Raw genomic sequence first — 15,647 nt, forward strand, 5'->3', positions numbered from 1 at the left:
CTACTGAAATAATACTTAGCATTTCCATGTGTTCACGCATTTTATCAAAGTAATGCTTACAACAACTATGTAAGGTAGGCCAGTGTTATTGTCCCCATATCACAGATCAGAGCTGAAGGGATAGTGATTTACTTTTAAGCCACCTTGAGAGTTTATCTGTTCTGGAATAGACTGAAACAATATCCATCCAAAATAGCAACACCCGTTCTCCATTACGTTCTATGATCTCCACACTCCAGTGGAGGGAGGTGAAAGTAAAACCAACTACAACAGTAGCATCACCCACATAAACCATAAACCGCTTCTCAGTCTCTACCCACAAAAACATCCCCACTAACTTCAAAGTCTGTGCATCCCATAGTCTCACCATGCATCATCTCTCATGCTTATATACTGGTTCACAGTTGGCGAGCTCCATTCTAGTTATGACACACGTATCCCTGATTTGCACACTCAGAGGCAATGCGACAACACTGCCTACGCACATCGCCCAAGACCCAAACTGTCCTCCAACCAGTCTATATTTTCTCCTTGCAAAACAGAGCAAAAAACTCTCTTGCCCATGAGCAATTAACACCCAGCTCATGACCCAGCACACAACTCTGCATCTGCAGAAAATCATCCCTAACCCTAAAAAGACATTCAAAACAACCCATCCTTGGCACCATCACCAGTAACCTCCTTTAGCACCCCTGCTTTACATTTATAATGCTCCACTGAGAAAGTGGATCTCGTCAGAAGGGCAGCTAACAGTTCCCCATCCCAAGGCGTCAACACAGTGGAGTCAGATGCTCCTGGGCACTCATTAAAGGGCTGCATACTTTTGCCTCTCTAGCTGGGCCAGCTTGGCAAGCAAACACACACCTAGCAGTTCCAGATCCGAAATCACAACACCTTAAAGCACACAAACATTAACACATGTTTAAAAGACAAAACAAGACCAACAGTACCAAATTTAGCTACATTCTATCTACCAGATGCTGCCCTAACCCCAAGGAACAGCTATGATTCACTGACTTTGGAGGTTTATGGAGATGGGTTCTCTATTTCCTCTGCTGTGTGAAATTTCTAAGTGAGAAAAGAGAGAGTGGGGCTGTGATCCTAAGCACCCATATAAGGGAGTAAACCCTCCAAAATGCAGTGGAACTTACTTCTGGGTAAAATGTGCACAAGACTGAGCTGTGAGAGTCTGAATGCAAAGAAACTGCCCACACCCTCTTCGGGATCGCAGCCTCTCCCAACACAACACAAACTGACATCTCAACTCCCCCCCCCCCCAGCAACTCCCCATTTCTGGACTCTCTCCTTACCAAACCCAATTAAGGTAAGCAGTTCTGCAAATGCCCACCACCAGACATCCCCGACCCCTCTGACCCCTTGACTAGAAGCCCCACTGTAAAACCAAAAGTCCAACCTAATTTCTGGGTGCCCCTTCCTGTGCTCAACTTATACATCACTGCACTTCCCCCCCCCCCAGGCCAGCTGCCCAAGTGAGTGAGCAGCAACCCCCGCAGCTCCAAAGCGAAACCCCCATCCTATGCAAAATCCCCCCCCCATGCATCTGACTGCAGTTGCTCTGGGGAAGAGTCGTGAGAAGACGCCCCTCCCCGGCATATCCTCCTTGCCAGCATGGGACGGCCAGATTGCACCCTCCAACCTTCTTTATTGCCCGACAGCCGCCTCCCACCTCGTCCTGCCATAGATCCTGGAAAAATAAGACATAAGAGCCCCCCCCCGTTCCCTCGCCAGTATCCCTCGCTGCCCCCACCCGCTGCGCCTTGAGGTTCTTCTGCAGCCATATTGATGCTTCTCGAACACCATCTGCTGCTGCAGCAGCCGGAGAGGGGGGCCCTTCTGCCCGAAGCCTCCCCGCCGAGAAAGGCCGCCCGCACCCCACACCTTGCCTGCTCACCCCTAACCTGGACGGGAAGCAGCTGCACTCCCCCCCCCCCCACACTTCTGTTGCAAAACAACTCCACGTGCCCCCCAGCCCTTGCCCACCCCACCTGCCCGTCTGCCTCACCCCCCCCCCGCGCAGGGTACACTTGCTGCGGCCCGCATAGCTCTCCCTCAACCCCCCCCCCCCGCTTTCTGCCGGCGGCGGATCATGCGTGCGGGGGCAGCGATCGCCCTCCCCGCCCCTGTTTACTGCAACGGAGACCATCCCGGGCTCGCCGCTCTCTCCCCCCCCCGCATCCTTCGGCTCCCCAAGCGCCGTCCACCCGGGCGTAGCTCTACCGCATCGCCCAGCCATTTTCCAGATCCCCCCCCCTCAATCTGCTGCAATGACAGACGGCAGCATCTCGTCGCCTCGCTGCACCGACGTTATTGCAGCTCCCTCTGCGAAGCCATTGCAGAGGAAGAAGCGGGGCGGGGAGGGGGGGGGGACTCCCGCTCTTTCGAGGGCATTTTCGTTTCAGCCCCCCCCCCCGGCGCCTCCGCCCCCCGCCCGCCGGCTTCACTGCAGCAATTGCTCCGCAGCCTCCCCCGCTGCAATTTGCTGCAAATCGCCCCCCCCCGTCAAGGGGCTCCTGCCCTCCGCGCCGCACGGATTTCACAGCATCCGAGCCAGCCGAGCCGGAGGGGTCCGGGGGGGCGGCGGGGAGCTGCTCGCGGGGCTGCAGGTCGGCGCGCCTCACCTGGTTGACGACTTCCATCTTTGCGGGGAAGGCGAGCGCGACGCAGCAGAGCGCCGGGGAGGTTGGGTCGGGCGGGGGTGAAGAGCCGCGGAGGGCGGGGCGAGGGGCTGAGTGGCGGCGGCGGCGGGGGGGGGGGGAGGCTGGAAGAGCCGGAGGCTGACGTCAAAGTGGCAAGCGTGTGAAGCTGAGCCGGAGCCATGTCCTTCGTGGGCAAAGGGAGAAGGGCCGTGGGAAATGGAGGTTGGCGGGGTGGAGAGATGCCCCCCCTTTCTTCTTTTTTAAAGGGGTGTCTGTCTGTCGGGGCCCGTGTCCATAAGGAGCAGGACCCTCGTTGTGCTTGATGTATACCCATCAATATGTAGAACGCAGCGGCGACCAAGAAGCAGGTCTGTGCCCCGAGACACATACAGTCCCAAGTGCGGCAATGGAGGGACTTTGCGAAGGAAGGTCAACGGGGAAAGCTGCTCTGTTCGGTTCAGTTTCGACTACTTAGGTTCATTTTCTCTGCAAAATGGACTGGCTGCTTATAAAAATTATAAAAAGACAACTATGCTGTATCACACAATGTATTTGTTTTCTAGGTATTTTTGCCAGCTTGGAGAAATTTTGCAGGGTGTATGGAAATGCCATACATTCATTCTGTCTGTTGCGCCATCAGTGCTGTGTAGGAAATAACAGGGCAACAATGACTGTTAGGCATTGGTTGCCTATATTCCAGTCATATGGTGACATGCCCAGGATGGCACTGTGGTTACACAGGCCCCTTCATGCCATTTTGCTTCACTGATGTGAGCTGCACAGTGGTCCACGATTTGCTAGACTAAAATATGGCAAGCCTAGAAGCTGCTTCACTTGTAACTTCCAATTCTGTCCCAAAGAAGGGCACAGCTGATACTCACTCTGAGGCTGCAATCTTAACTCCACTTACCTGGGAGTAACCCCCATTGTACAAAAGATGAGAGAAGTGAAGAGACATGGTCAGACTTGCAGTGTGCAGTGGTGTGGCTGACCTTTTTGTTTGGTCAAGGGCCATATTCCCTTGCAGGGAATCTGCCAGGAGCCACATGCTGCCTCCAGGTGATGAGGAAGCCAGCAGTGGGTGGAAGAGGATCATCACATTTGAGACCCTTTCTGCTCCCCCCCGCTTCTCTCTCTTCCCACCCTTCACAATGGCCAGAGTGCTGACCTGATTGCTTGTGTCTGAATGGGCATAGCCAGGATTTCTGTTGGGGGGGGGGAAACCTCAGATTTGTATTTATTTTTATTGAATGGGGGGCAAGTGCCCCCCTTGGCTACACCCATGTGTGTCTGAGTCTGAGAGGGCATTTGAAATTGAGGTGAGGGAAGTGAAGTGAATTAAATTAGACTGAGGTTTGCAGCTTGCCTGCCCTCGGAATAAGGGATAACCATTATAGAAGTCTCAATAGCATCTGAACTCAAGGCCTAGCAATGCCATTCTGAATTAATAAATATTATAGAAAGTTTGCTTAAAATAATATCCAGATCGTGAATATTCTTCCTACCCAAGGGAAATATTATCTACATTAGCCCCACTTACCTTTGCCTTGCTCTTTCCAAGCCCAGGCCTGCACTTTAGCACTCTGTGTCCAAGCATTGTCTTTTGTTTCTACCCTTAGCTTTCTCCACAAAAGCCCACTCTTTAAAGCTGGATCAGAGCAAACATCAATTCAGGTTTTCCGCAGATTCCTGTTTGCTAAGATTTAGCTTTAAAGCGGGTTTTTCCAAGAGGAAAGCTCTAGAGCAAAAGAGAAAAAGAGAAAACTTGGACGTGGAGCTTTAAATCACAGACCATGCCTAGAAAGAGCAGAGGAAAGGTAAGTGTGAGGTCATGGGGAAACAGGTATTTATGCACAAACTTGGTGACTCAGTCCCTGCTGAAAAGCTTCCAGAGATGTACTCCTACAGTTATTCAATAAAGATCCTATCAACACAGAAGCTCCCTACCAGGTTCTCCTAAAAGAGCGCTTCTTCATTTATATTGGAAGCATAGCCATCATGCTAATATCTTTGTAATTTGCAACCAAGCAGGCAATTTTCAGTGCAAGGTGGTGTGACCCAGGGTTCTGGTTCTATACCCTCAGGGGAAGATGCCATGGGCCAGGAGATTTGCCCTCAAAACCAACTTTCAATGCTCTCATCTTCTCAGGAGTTCCAATACCAGAGAAGTCTGTGATGTCAGCACCTCTGTGTCCCAAAGAGGTCACATTCCTTTATAGACATCAAGGACTCCAAATCAGAGGCCATAGTAGAAACCTGGTTCCCCCAACAGCAATGGAGCCAGATGGCTCCAAAAATAGATTGGATCCACTTCATTCATTCCTCCAGCTCAGCTTTCCCCAACACCCTCCAGAGGTTGTTGGACTACAACTCCCATAAACCCTGGAGAACATGCTGTCTGGGGCTGATGGGAGTTGTAGACCAAAGCACCTGGAAGACACCAGGTTGAGGAGGCTGTTCTAGCTGCCTAGAGGGAGCTGCAATTCTATTTAAGGTTCAGTCTGGTCTTGGTGGTTGCTGAAGCAACTTTCAAACCTTTCTTGTCTGACTTCCCCCGGCAGATTCCATTTGGAGCTATCCAGGGTGCTACCTGCTTTGCTTGTTAGTTTAGGTGGACCTTGCCCTCTACTTTACCTGACTTTGCTAACCTGAACATGCTCTCTGCTTTGCTTGAATGACATTGGAACTGGTTCTGGCCTCTTGTTTCACCTGATCTTGCTCTTTGGGATCTGACTTCAGCTCTTTTGACCTTGCCCTGCTAGAACTTGACCTCTATTTGACCAGACTTTGTTATGAAATCCTGAACAGGCACCAGCCACGTGACCTTGTTTCTCTGGAGTTTATGCTTAGCACACCCACCCACCACTTAGGATACAAACCTGACCCCTGCCTGGGACAGAACATCAGATTTTGAGAGAGCTGAAACAGCCAATGGAATGGAGAATTGGCTCTCTAAATTCTGGGATCTTTTGATCCATGAAGAAACTCTTATTGCCAAGTAAATGTTGCATCAGGACCAGCTGGAGAACATTATCTCAACATGGCTGCATCATCTGGCACTGTGGGATAAACCACAGAGCCTAGGGCTTGCTGATCAGAAGGTTGGCAGTTCAAATTCCCGCGACAGGGTGAGCTCCCGCTGCTCGGTCCCTGCTCCTGCCCACCCAGCAGTTCGAAAGCACGTCAAAGTGCAAGTAGATAAATAGGTACCGCTCCAGCGGGAAGGTAAATGGCATTTCTGTGCACTGCTCTGGTTCGCCAGAAGTGGCTTAGTCATGCTGGCCACATGACCCGGAAGCTGTACACCGGCTCCCTCGGCCAGTAACACGAGATGTGCACCGCAACCCCAGAGTTGGTCAGAGGTCCCTTTACCTTTACCTTTGCCCAGAGGAGAACTGTAGGGTTGGAAGAGTACTCAGAAGTAATGTAATCCAGACACCTTGATAATGCAGGAAATCCAACGCTAGAGCATACTTGATATGTAGCCCTCCAAACCAGGAGTCTGTTTCATTGTTGAACAGCTTGTACTGTCAGGCAAAGTTCCCTTTCTTGCCATTTGAAGTTGTTGGTGTGGGGCTTCCATGCTGGAGCAAAAGAGAACAATTTGCTCCACCATCTATGTGGCAGCCCATAAGCCAGACTGCTACTCTTCAGTCTGCATTTATGAATATACTTTGAGCAGTAATAATGGCTGTAACTTTATGAGGAGTGATAACAACAACAGAAAAAGAAACAAACCTTATAAAGAGGAGAAACAGGATTTTATGTCTTCATTATTTGTTCACTTTGAGGTCCAACGATGAGGGCCTTCTGGCGGTTCCCTCACTGCGAGAAGCGAGGTTACAGGGAACCAGGCAAAGGGCCTTCTCAGTAGTGGCACCTGTCCTGTGGAACGCCCTCCCATCAGATGTCAAGGAAATAACTATCTGACTTTCAGAAGACATCTGTTTAGGGAAGTTTTTAATGACTGATGTTTTAATGTATTTTTAATATTTTGTTGGAAGCTGCCCAGAGTGGCTGGGGTATAAATAACAAATTATTTATTATTTTTTTTATTATTTCCTATTTGTTTGCTTCCATTAGTTAACTTCATTGAGCAGGGGATGTCTATTTATTCTACACTAGCCTTTGCCAACCTGGCACCCTCCAGATGTTTTGGACTACAACTCTCAGCTACACAACTTGAGCAGGGGGATGTGGTTGCTCCAATCCGTTAGCATGGAGATGTGCCAGGGGAACAGGGAGAAATCATGCATATTACACAGAGCTCCTTTGGAGGAAGGGTAGGATAAAATAAATAAATAATAGGAATACTGATGAATAAAGTGGCACAGCAAACTACTTCTGCCAGCCACTGTGCAACACTTTCCATAATTCTGGTGACGTGAGCTTTCAGGGTTTTGTCCAATGCATCCTCTTTCTGCGTATCAGAAAGAACTTCAAAGGGAAATGGGACTTAGCAGATAGCTTTTCCTTTTGGAGGCACCTGTACTATTACACAGATGCCCAATTTAGTCCATTGTGGAGCAATTAGACACAAAGGTGTCTTTGCCTCAGACATTTCTAGGAAGAGTTATGCAAGTTTAATAAAACCCAGCGGGGTCCTATAGAGGCAGCAGCCAAGGCTGGCTATATACAAATATATGCGTTCAAAGTAATTCTTTGACTCTGGGAGTTTTGATGTCAGCAATCTCAGATTTCCAGGCAGTCTTACATTGAGAAAAGTGGTCCTGCTTCACATCTTCTGCCTTTTGGATGGGATCTTATGAGTAAATGTGCACCTTTGTTATTATAGCTAGTCTTATTAAGAAATTGGCATGAAACCCAAACTGGCTGCACTGCATATGGAGCTGATGGAAGGATTGTTGTCTAGGAAAGCAGTTTAGGGGGGGGCACTGCTAAGGGGAATTGTGTGATTTCCTTGTGGGGGTTGGTGGTGGTGGTCAGTCCACTGAACATCGGTCTGTATTGGTAGGTGACTCATGGAAGGCATTCTGTCCAACCTTTAGCCATATAACTGAAAACCACTAATGTGTCCTGTTCAATTATCCATTCAGGTGGATGGTGGGTGGTGGACCCTCCCTGCTCTCCATATATATGAGTACAAAACAAAGGCCCTGTAAAGTATACTGGATTAAATTTTGATCCCATTTATGAAACACCTTATTCTACAAAGAGTTGGTGGAGGTTAAAGAAAAGGAAAAGTGGGAAGCTCAGGGAGAAGAACACCTTACTTTTTCAATTGTCCCCCACCCCCGGCTTTCTGTCCAGCATAAGAGGCAGCAACTATGATTTATTATGTACATAGCTGGTAAGGAACAGGACTGGCAACCACCATCAGTGCACGGACTTCTGTGGAAAGACACAATGGGATGAAATGACAGCAGCCACTGGTCACAAGGCCAGCCTCCATGTTGGATATGATACTATGGCTGAATAATATGGGTATAAATAGGGGAGCAACCCTATACATGATGTGATGCCTCTCTTATCTTCTTCTTTTCGTGTGCATCACATAGTCTTCTCAGAATAAAATAATATATATATAAAGAGGCGGCAGCAGCTTTCAAAGCATCTTTTTATTGCTTCTGATAGAAAAAGACATTGTCTAATCACCTTGGAACCCCGCCCCCCCCAACCTCTTCAAAATCCACAATCCTTGCTCAGAGGAAGAAATCCACATCTCCCTTTCCCTTTCTGGACCACTGGGAAGGAGTCAAAAGCCTGGAAAAGGAGCAGCAAGGAGCAGACTGCCTAAACCAGGAAAGTAGTAGGACAACGTTTCTAGTGGCTGTTTTTGTATCAGCCAATGGGAGGGCAGCATTTTGTCTCCCATCCTTTGGCCTCTCTTTTCCGCAGTCACTCCCACCATAGCACAGCTTTGGGCAAGCCTATGCCTTTACTGTAGACTATAAAGGTTGCAGAGTGCTAGGTATCTTGCTGCAGCAATTCTACTCCTGTGCCCCGCCAGGGGGCACTTCCTGGTCAATAAGAAGTGACGCAGGCCATCTCGTCACCCAAGTCCTCTTCCTCACGGGAGTGGAAGGGCTCCTCATCGCTGTAAACAGGACCTAGGCTCCCAGCCCCACTGTGCTCCCCGTCGCTGCTGTACAAGGCGTGACCACCACCAGGACCTCGGCTGCTGCTTTCGCTACCAGGGAGCTTGCGACTCAGCAGGTCTGTGGCAGCACTCTCCATCTCATCAATGGTCATGTGGCAGGCATCAGCAATCTCCCGCTTGGTGAAGGCCACAAACTTTGGGTCCCGTGCATAAAGGCCTAGACCCTCAGAGATGAGCACCTAGAAGAAGAAAGATGAAAGGGGTCTGTTAGTCAAAGTTATGCAGCACACCCTCACCAACCAAGTCAGTAGCTCAGTTTGGACATCACACCAAATCATGGCTAAGTAAGCTTACCTATGTTGTCTAAAGTTGTAAACTAGCTTTCAGTCAGCTGGCAAACTGGAAATAGAAATCATGGTTTGAAGTGGCCTTGAAAACCATGGTTTGTGCTCACTATGGCTTGGGATGATTCCTGAACTGACAAACCCTAGTTATGGTTATCACTCTGCCTCAAGAGTCTGCTGCACCATGGAAGTGGGAGCACACTTATGAAACCAAATAAACAACCATGGGCAGCCTGTTGTATTTTTGGAAGTTCAAACCATGGTTTGGATTGTAAACTATGGATAACACAATTCATGGCTTGGCATGCTGTCTTAATAGAGCCAGTGGGTTCCATAGGTGAGGGGCCCAAAGAGCCAGTGGATTTCATAGGTGAAACTGTTGCTCATTTCCCCATCCTCCAACATTTAATACCACAAGCTAAACACTAGAATGGATATTGAATCCAGTAATTTGAGAATCACATATTTCTGCTAAAAGCAAATGCCTGGTTTTAGCCTGCACAGTGTTGGGGATGTGCTAAAAAAACTTGTAACGCTGTGCCCAGTACAGCCTTAGAAGGCAGCCCGGGAGTGAGGCACTGGGTCTTTCTCATTCTGCCATTGCTGGTAGAACCAGAATGAACTCTGCATAATAAGGATGCACACCAGCTGATGTGCAGTTTTGGTTTTAGGCTGCAAAATCTGGCTTTATTTGGCATGTAATTTGAAATAATTTTCAGTGTAGCACGCATACAACCCTCCTAGCGATAAAATCTCTTCCGCCCTAAGCAGCATACCAGAGGACTAAACCAGAGGAGCTTTCCATATTGGGGCTGCTGATATCATTAAGGAAGAAAGGTTCACAAGCTGGAGGGAAGGCACAACACCCCCCCCCCCACACACACAAACACACATTGTATTTATGTGTGGTTGTAGGCACACTTGCATGAGGCTAAGTAACCAAGGGGAAACAAAAAGATTTAAATACATACCAGTGTTTCGCAAACTTGGGTCCCCAACTCCCATCACCCAGAGCTAGTAGGATCAGTGGTCAGATGAGAGTTGTAGTCCAACAACAGCTGGGGGCCCAAGTTTGAGAAACACTGATTCACCCACACCCATCCCAATCAGGATGACAAAAACTATTCTTGCAGGAGGGATGAGGGGGCAGTGGAAGGTGGGTCCCAAAGAGCTGCATCCCAGAGACAGAGAAGTCCGCCTTGTACTCACCGCCTCCACCAGGCTGTCGGCACTGCCAGGCTTGTCACTGTAGCTGTGCTTGAGTGGGCCGGGCACACGCAGCTGGCCATAAGAGCGGTAGGGCAGCTCAGGCTCATTCATGTACCAGCGCGCTCGCGACATGGGCGGAAGGCTGTTGCTGTTCTTCTCCCAGCCGTGCCCTGGCAACCCATCCTCCTCCACCAGGATTAGTGGGGCATAGAGCAACCGGCCCCGTTTAGGTGGTGTGGCCCATGACTGTGAGGATGCTGTTGAGGAGTGGCTGTCATTGTGCCACGAGTCATAGCTGCCATAGCCCTGGTACAGAGGAGAGAACTGGTGAGATGGCCAGTGGAAGGGGTGGCCTCAACAGTAGAACAGAACAACATACCAAGTCTCTCTCTCTCTCTCTCTGTCACACACACACACACACACACACCCTGTGCAAGAATTACCTGTGCACGTGCTCGGCATGGTGGTGCATTCTGGTGGTAGGTGCCTGGGATGGGGATGTCGTCACAGCTGCCTTGACGCTGCAAGCACTGGATGCTGAAGGCTGGTTTGCGGCCTATCAAAAGTAGCGTGGTGGGGAAAGGAAGGCCAGAGAAGGTATAAGAGGCCACAAGTGTGGGGTGGCTGCCCTCTGCCATACCAGCACGTTTGGCTGAACCCACCGACCACCAAACTGTTTGTTCATCTAATACATTTATATGTATCATGTGTATATGTATTACACACCAGTGTTTTCAGAGGGGCTCACAATGTTTGTAAAAAGGTTTTTAAAAAACAAATAAACACCAGGAAACATAAACTCTCATGCCACAACAACATACAGAAGAAAGGACAGCAAAGCAAACAAAAAACAAAAACACACAGCAGAGATAATAACTCTATAGTGGTTCAAAAGGCCTGTTGTTTGTTTGTATATCTGGGGGGAAATGTCTTCTTGTTGGAGGGAGGTAGTGTCAGTTGTGGGGGGCGGGGGCGGGTAGGCCATATTGCTGAGTCTTCCAATTCCTGGATCCAGCAAGGAATAGCAAGGCCAGGTTCTTTGCAATGGCCACCTAAGCATGAGTCATTAGTATAAGAAAGGAACCTGCTCCGTGCAAGAGCCCCCCCACCCCCACCCTGCTCCCTCACCTGTCTGGTAGTGGTAGTGAGAAGGGAAAAGAGTTGTGAGATCTGGCTAGAACAGGGGTCAGCAAACTTTTTCAGCAGGGTGCCGGTCCACTGTCCCTCAGACCTTGTGGGGGGCCGGACTATATTTTTTGGGGAGGGGGGGGGGTGAATGAATTCCTATGCCCCACAAATAGCCCAGAGATGCATTTTAAATAAAAGGACACGTTCTACTCGTGTAAAAAACAAGCTGATTCCCAGACCATCCGTGGGTCAGATTTAGAAGGCGATTGGGCCGGATCCAGCCCCTGGGCTTTAGTTTGCCTACCCATGGGCTGGAAGAAGCCAGAAGCCAGAGAGGGACAGACATGCTTGGTTTCTGTTTGCATCCAAAGCTGTGGCTATGAGAGAAGCAAGACTTCTGGGCTGTATGATGTGAGTCCCTCCATCGCAGGCTCAGGTCATAGATGCGTAAATAAACCATATATCTCTGCTGCCCCTCATTCCAAATAAATCGAACCCTGGGTAAGTGCTGAGAACCCCTGGAATCTCACACTGCTTGGCGATTGGGGTGTCATGCAATACTCTCTCTCTCTCTACATATATACAGTGGTACCTTGGAAGTCAAACGGAATCCGTTCCGGAAGCCCGTTCGACCTCCAAAGCATTCGGAAACCAAGGTGCGGCTTCCAAGGCAGGAAGGTCCTGCAGCCAATCAGAAGCTGCAGAAGCCCCATCGGACATTCGGCTTCCAAGGAACATTCGCAAACCGGAACACTCACTTTGCGGTTTGCGGAGTTCGGGAGCCAAAACGGACGAGTGCCAAGGCGAATCCTGCAGCACCCTGAGGAACCACTAGTGAGCATTGGTCAGTCAACCAGCTACAAATTCAGCTAACAGTTACCTTGGGCAGCCCCCATTTTACCAGATTCCTTGCAATAATATAATGAGGGACTTTATCAAAAGCCTTACTCTATTTCCACAGCATTCCCCTGATCCATCAAGCATGTAACTTGTTTAAAAGCATGTTTAAATGCTCCTCTCATGAAGAAAACCCACTGTGCATAAAATAACTGCATTCTGACAGAAGGCTTCTCCCTGCTAGCTTTCTATCTGCAAGAAGCTACCTGCCCACTCCCAGGAGAACTTTGTACCAAAGTTTGAACTAAAGTCTGAAGAAGTACTGTCTATGAAAAGCTTTTCTGCTTGACTCTGCAGCATATATTTAAAAAGCGGGTGTCTTTATGACCCATGGGAGCCACGCAATCCTGCCCTCACACATTTACTCACTCCCAGAGTCACTTGCCCAGGTAACCCAAGTTCCTTGTCATCCTGACCTGTGGGTGTGGGAGGCAGGAGGCGCCTGCGCTTGGGTTGCCTCCCGTCCAGCATGCCATTAACCATCCCATTGTTGGTGCGCCGGGAGGGGAGGGGCAAAGAGCCACCATAGCTGCTGTCCCAACGACGACGATGGGGCTGAGGAGTGTGAAGACAGGGCTGTCTGCATAGGGGAGAAAGCACACAAATCAGGTGAACGACAGAACAGCCTTCATTCCTAATGGCCTTGGAATCCTCGTTCTTTGCAGCCTCAACGTGGAGCGAGCATGCTGGCCCTAAGGAAGCAAAGGCCTGGAAGGGATCTGAAAAGGCCATCAAATCCAACCCCCTGCCAGTTCAGGAAATCCACTATGACAGGTGGTCAAGAAAACCTCAAATGAAGAGTCCTCCACTACCATCCGAGGCAGGCTGTTCCACTCTCAGTTTGCACCGTGAGGAATTTATTCCTGGTGTCGAGATTTGCCACAATCACTATCCACATACTGTGGCCCTTCAACAATGAGGGCCATATATCATAAATACATCAATGTCTATGCTGTCCCTCAGTGGCCACATTGGGTCTGGATTCCTCCGCGGATGGAGGAAATTATGTGATTCTTTACTATTTGACTTCTGCATGAAGGAGCAGGATTGCAGCAGAAGGTGCCAGATTATTCCTCCACTGAGATGTTAACTGGAACAATGTGGAACTGGACTACAGGGAAGCAGTTGATTTTGTTATGGCAACTTGCAAAACTTGCCAGGGCCATGTCCAAAGTTGCTCTGTTCTGTCTCAGGACCCGGCTCTTACCTGTCACGGGAGGCCAGGCTCTCAGAGTCCTCTTCCCGGCTATAGTATCCCTGCTCAACTGAGGTGTCCTCCCTGTAGTCTTCGGTGTGTGTGGCTTCTTCATGCACTGTAGGTGGGATGCCGCTGCCATCAGAGCTCCGCCTGAAGAGGTACAGAGGGCTGTAAGGAACTCTGGAATCCTGGCTCCTGGCTCCCCACTCAGCCACACCACACCCTTCCTTCCCCTGCAAGCCCAAGGCCTCATCCTGGCCAGCACCTGCTCATCCTGCGCCGGGTGGGGATGTTGGGCAGTTCAGCAGGTTCATCATTGCCCCCGACATTCTCCTCATAGTGGGTTGGTCCATTAGTCATGTGGGAGAGGCTGACGCTTGAGGGGTGCCGGGAGCCCACAAGGCCATTCATCAGAGTCTTGTTCTCCCCGTCTGGTGAAGCAGCTGAGACGTGGTGGTCATGCGCACTGCCACACAACGCCTCGGAGCTCTGTGGGAAGAGAGAAGCCTGGGCATGTCATAAAAACCAACAGTGCTTCTGAATAGTCCATTGCTGCTGCCCTCGGATCACTTCACACATTACAGGAGCACTGAAGGGCTGCAGCACAAAATCTGGCTGCTTATTTCAAATATGAATGTGTGAACTTTGATCTCCTTCATCTCTCGAGCTCCTGACCACTTATGCATATTCTTTCTTCCTCAGATTTGCATTCTGCCAGTTCTCCTTCCCTGCTGAGGCTCCTCTGCCCTCCCCTTCACTACTCTGCCTGGACCACCCTTACTTGCAGTTCTAATATGAAGTTGAACTGGCTTTTCTTTATGACTTCCAGTGCAAATCTCCACCCCCGATATAGGGATGCCAGAGAGATGCCATGCTGAGAACAAGGCTAATGTTCTCTGGCTACCCCAGCCAGAGGCAGCTTCCCATTTATAATGGGAATTTGGGCTATCAGCAACCCTAGTATTTTCCTACCTCTGCGCCTTTCCAGACATCTTTTTTTATTGAGCATTCATCATGATTTGTTCTCACGATGCTATTGCTGCAATTATACGCAATCATGCTTTCAATACCATTGCGCCTGCATGTGGAAGTGCTGGGGAGGTCACAGGTTTCTGCTGGCACAAAAGTGCCTGAGATTCTGGAATCGGTCTTGACAAGCCATGAGCACTTTACGACTTTGCAGAAAGAATTCTTATTTCCTTCCTCCAAATCTCTCACAACCTTTGTAATTTCTTCTCTTCTGGAATTTGGAACAACATATTGTACACACATCTGCTCTCTCAGCGATTCAGTTGCAGCCTTTTCCAATTTGGGAACAGAACAAGGGGCGTGGAGAAGCAGCGAAGAACTGGTTAGTGGAAACATTTCCAATTTGGCATTCCACACTAAGCTTTCTGGGAAGGTAGTTGAAAGAGCAGAAACCAGGATTTACCTTTCAAAAGAATTTGCTCTCCATCACTTTTTATGTAAAACGATTCTGTAAATTATTTTCAAATCTGCTAATTAGATATACCATGACACTCTATCATAATAACTTTGAATGGAATACAGTTCTGGAAGTTTATATAAATATTAATTTGGCAACCTTTAGTTTGAATGGAGGGTGGTAGCAAACAAAATTAAAACCAAGAGGAAATAAGAGACTATGCACTGCCTTGAGTTAAAGCAGCCAGTAGGACCTAAGAAACAAGAGTAATGGGAGATGCACTCCATCAAGGTCTGGAAGGCCATGGATTTCTCACATTGTCTAGGCTTTGTCTAACTTCATCTACCTCTTCTATAGATTTCCCGGCAACTGGCAAGGAGGCCCCTGGTGGTTATTATTCCACTGCCTTCCTCACTGAGCTGCTCCATGTGCTCCACCTCTAGAAAATTATTTCCCAACCTGAGATTTGATAATAACTACTGTGAACGTGGAGTGAAATGTCCCTTCAGAATTCCAGTGGACAATGTTTTTGGCCCTGTGGTAATCTTCTTCTTTGGCCATCACTGGTAGCCAAGGATGATTGTCTTCCATGAAAACGGTCTTAACAGTGAGTCTGTAAGTGGAGACCAATTCTGGATCCACACGTCCTTCCACAGTGGGGACATAGGTTTCTGGGCAGGAGTTGATCACAGCGAGGGTTTGCCAAGCATGCCTTCCTCTTAGCTCA

At 49.1% G+C, this 15,647-nt stretch overlaps 2 protein-coding genes across 2 annotated transcripts in view; both read right to left on the reverse strand.

Annotated features, from left to right (window-relative positions):
- SYP (synaptophysin) overlaps positions 1–2,710 on the reverse strand; it is a 28,410-nt gene extending 25,700 nt beyond the window's left edge. Inside the window, exon 1 of the mRNA XM_033173940.1 lies at positions 2,640–2,710. Coding sequence (XP_033029831.1) covers positions 2,640–2,657 — 18 coding nt within the window. The 5' untranslated portion in view covers positions 2,658–2,710. The remainder of the gene's footprint in view (positions 1–2,639) is intronic.
- A 5,541-nt stretch (positions 2,711–8,251) lies between these two features.
- CACNA1F (calcium voltage-gated channel subunit alpha1 F) overlaps positions 8,252–15,647 on the reverse strand; it is a 62,795-nt gene continuing 55,399 nt past the window's right edge. The window contains exons 43-48 of the mRNA XM_033173889.1: positions 13,760–13,983; positions 13,504–13,644; positions 12,713–12,876; positions 10,715–10,827; positions 10,272–10,577; positions 8,252–8,957 (exon numbers count right to left, since the gene is read on the reverse strand). Of these exons, the coding sequence (XP_033029780.1) occupies positions 8,643–8,957; positions 10,272–10,577; positions 10,715–10,827; positions 12,713–12,876; positions 13,504–13,644; positions 13,760–13,983 (1,263 nt within the window). The 3' untranslated portion in view covers positions 8,252–8,642. The remainder of the gene's footprint in view (positions 8,958–10,271; positions 10,578–10,714; positions 10,828–12,712; positions 12,877–13,503; positions 13,645–13,759; positions 13,984–15,647) is intronic.

Source organism: Lacerta agilis, chromosome 16, assembly GCF_009819535.1.
Source record: "Lacerta agilis isolate rLacAgi1 chromosome 16, rLacAgi1.pri, whole genome shotgun sequence".
NCBI classification, from domain to species: domain Eukaryota; kingdom Metazoa; phylum Chordata; class Lepidosauria; order Squamata; family Lacertidae; genus Lacerta; species Lacerta agilis.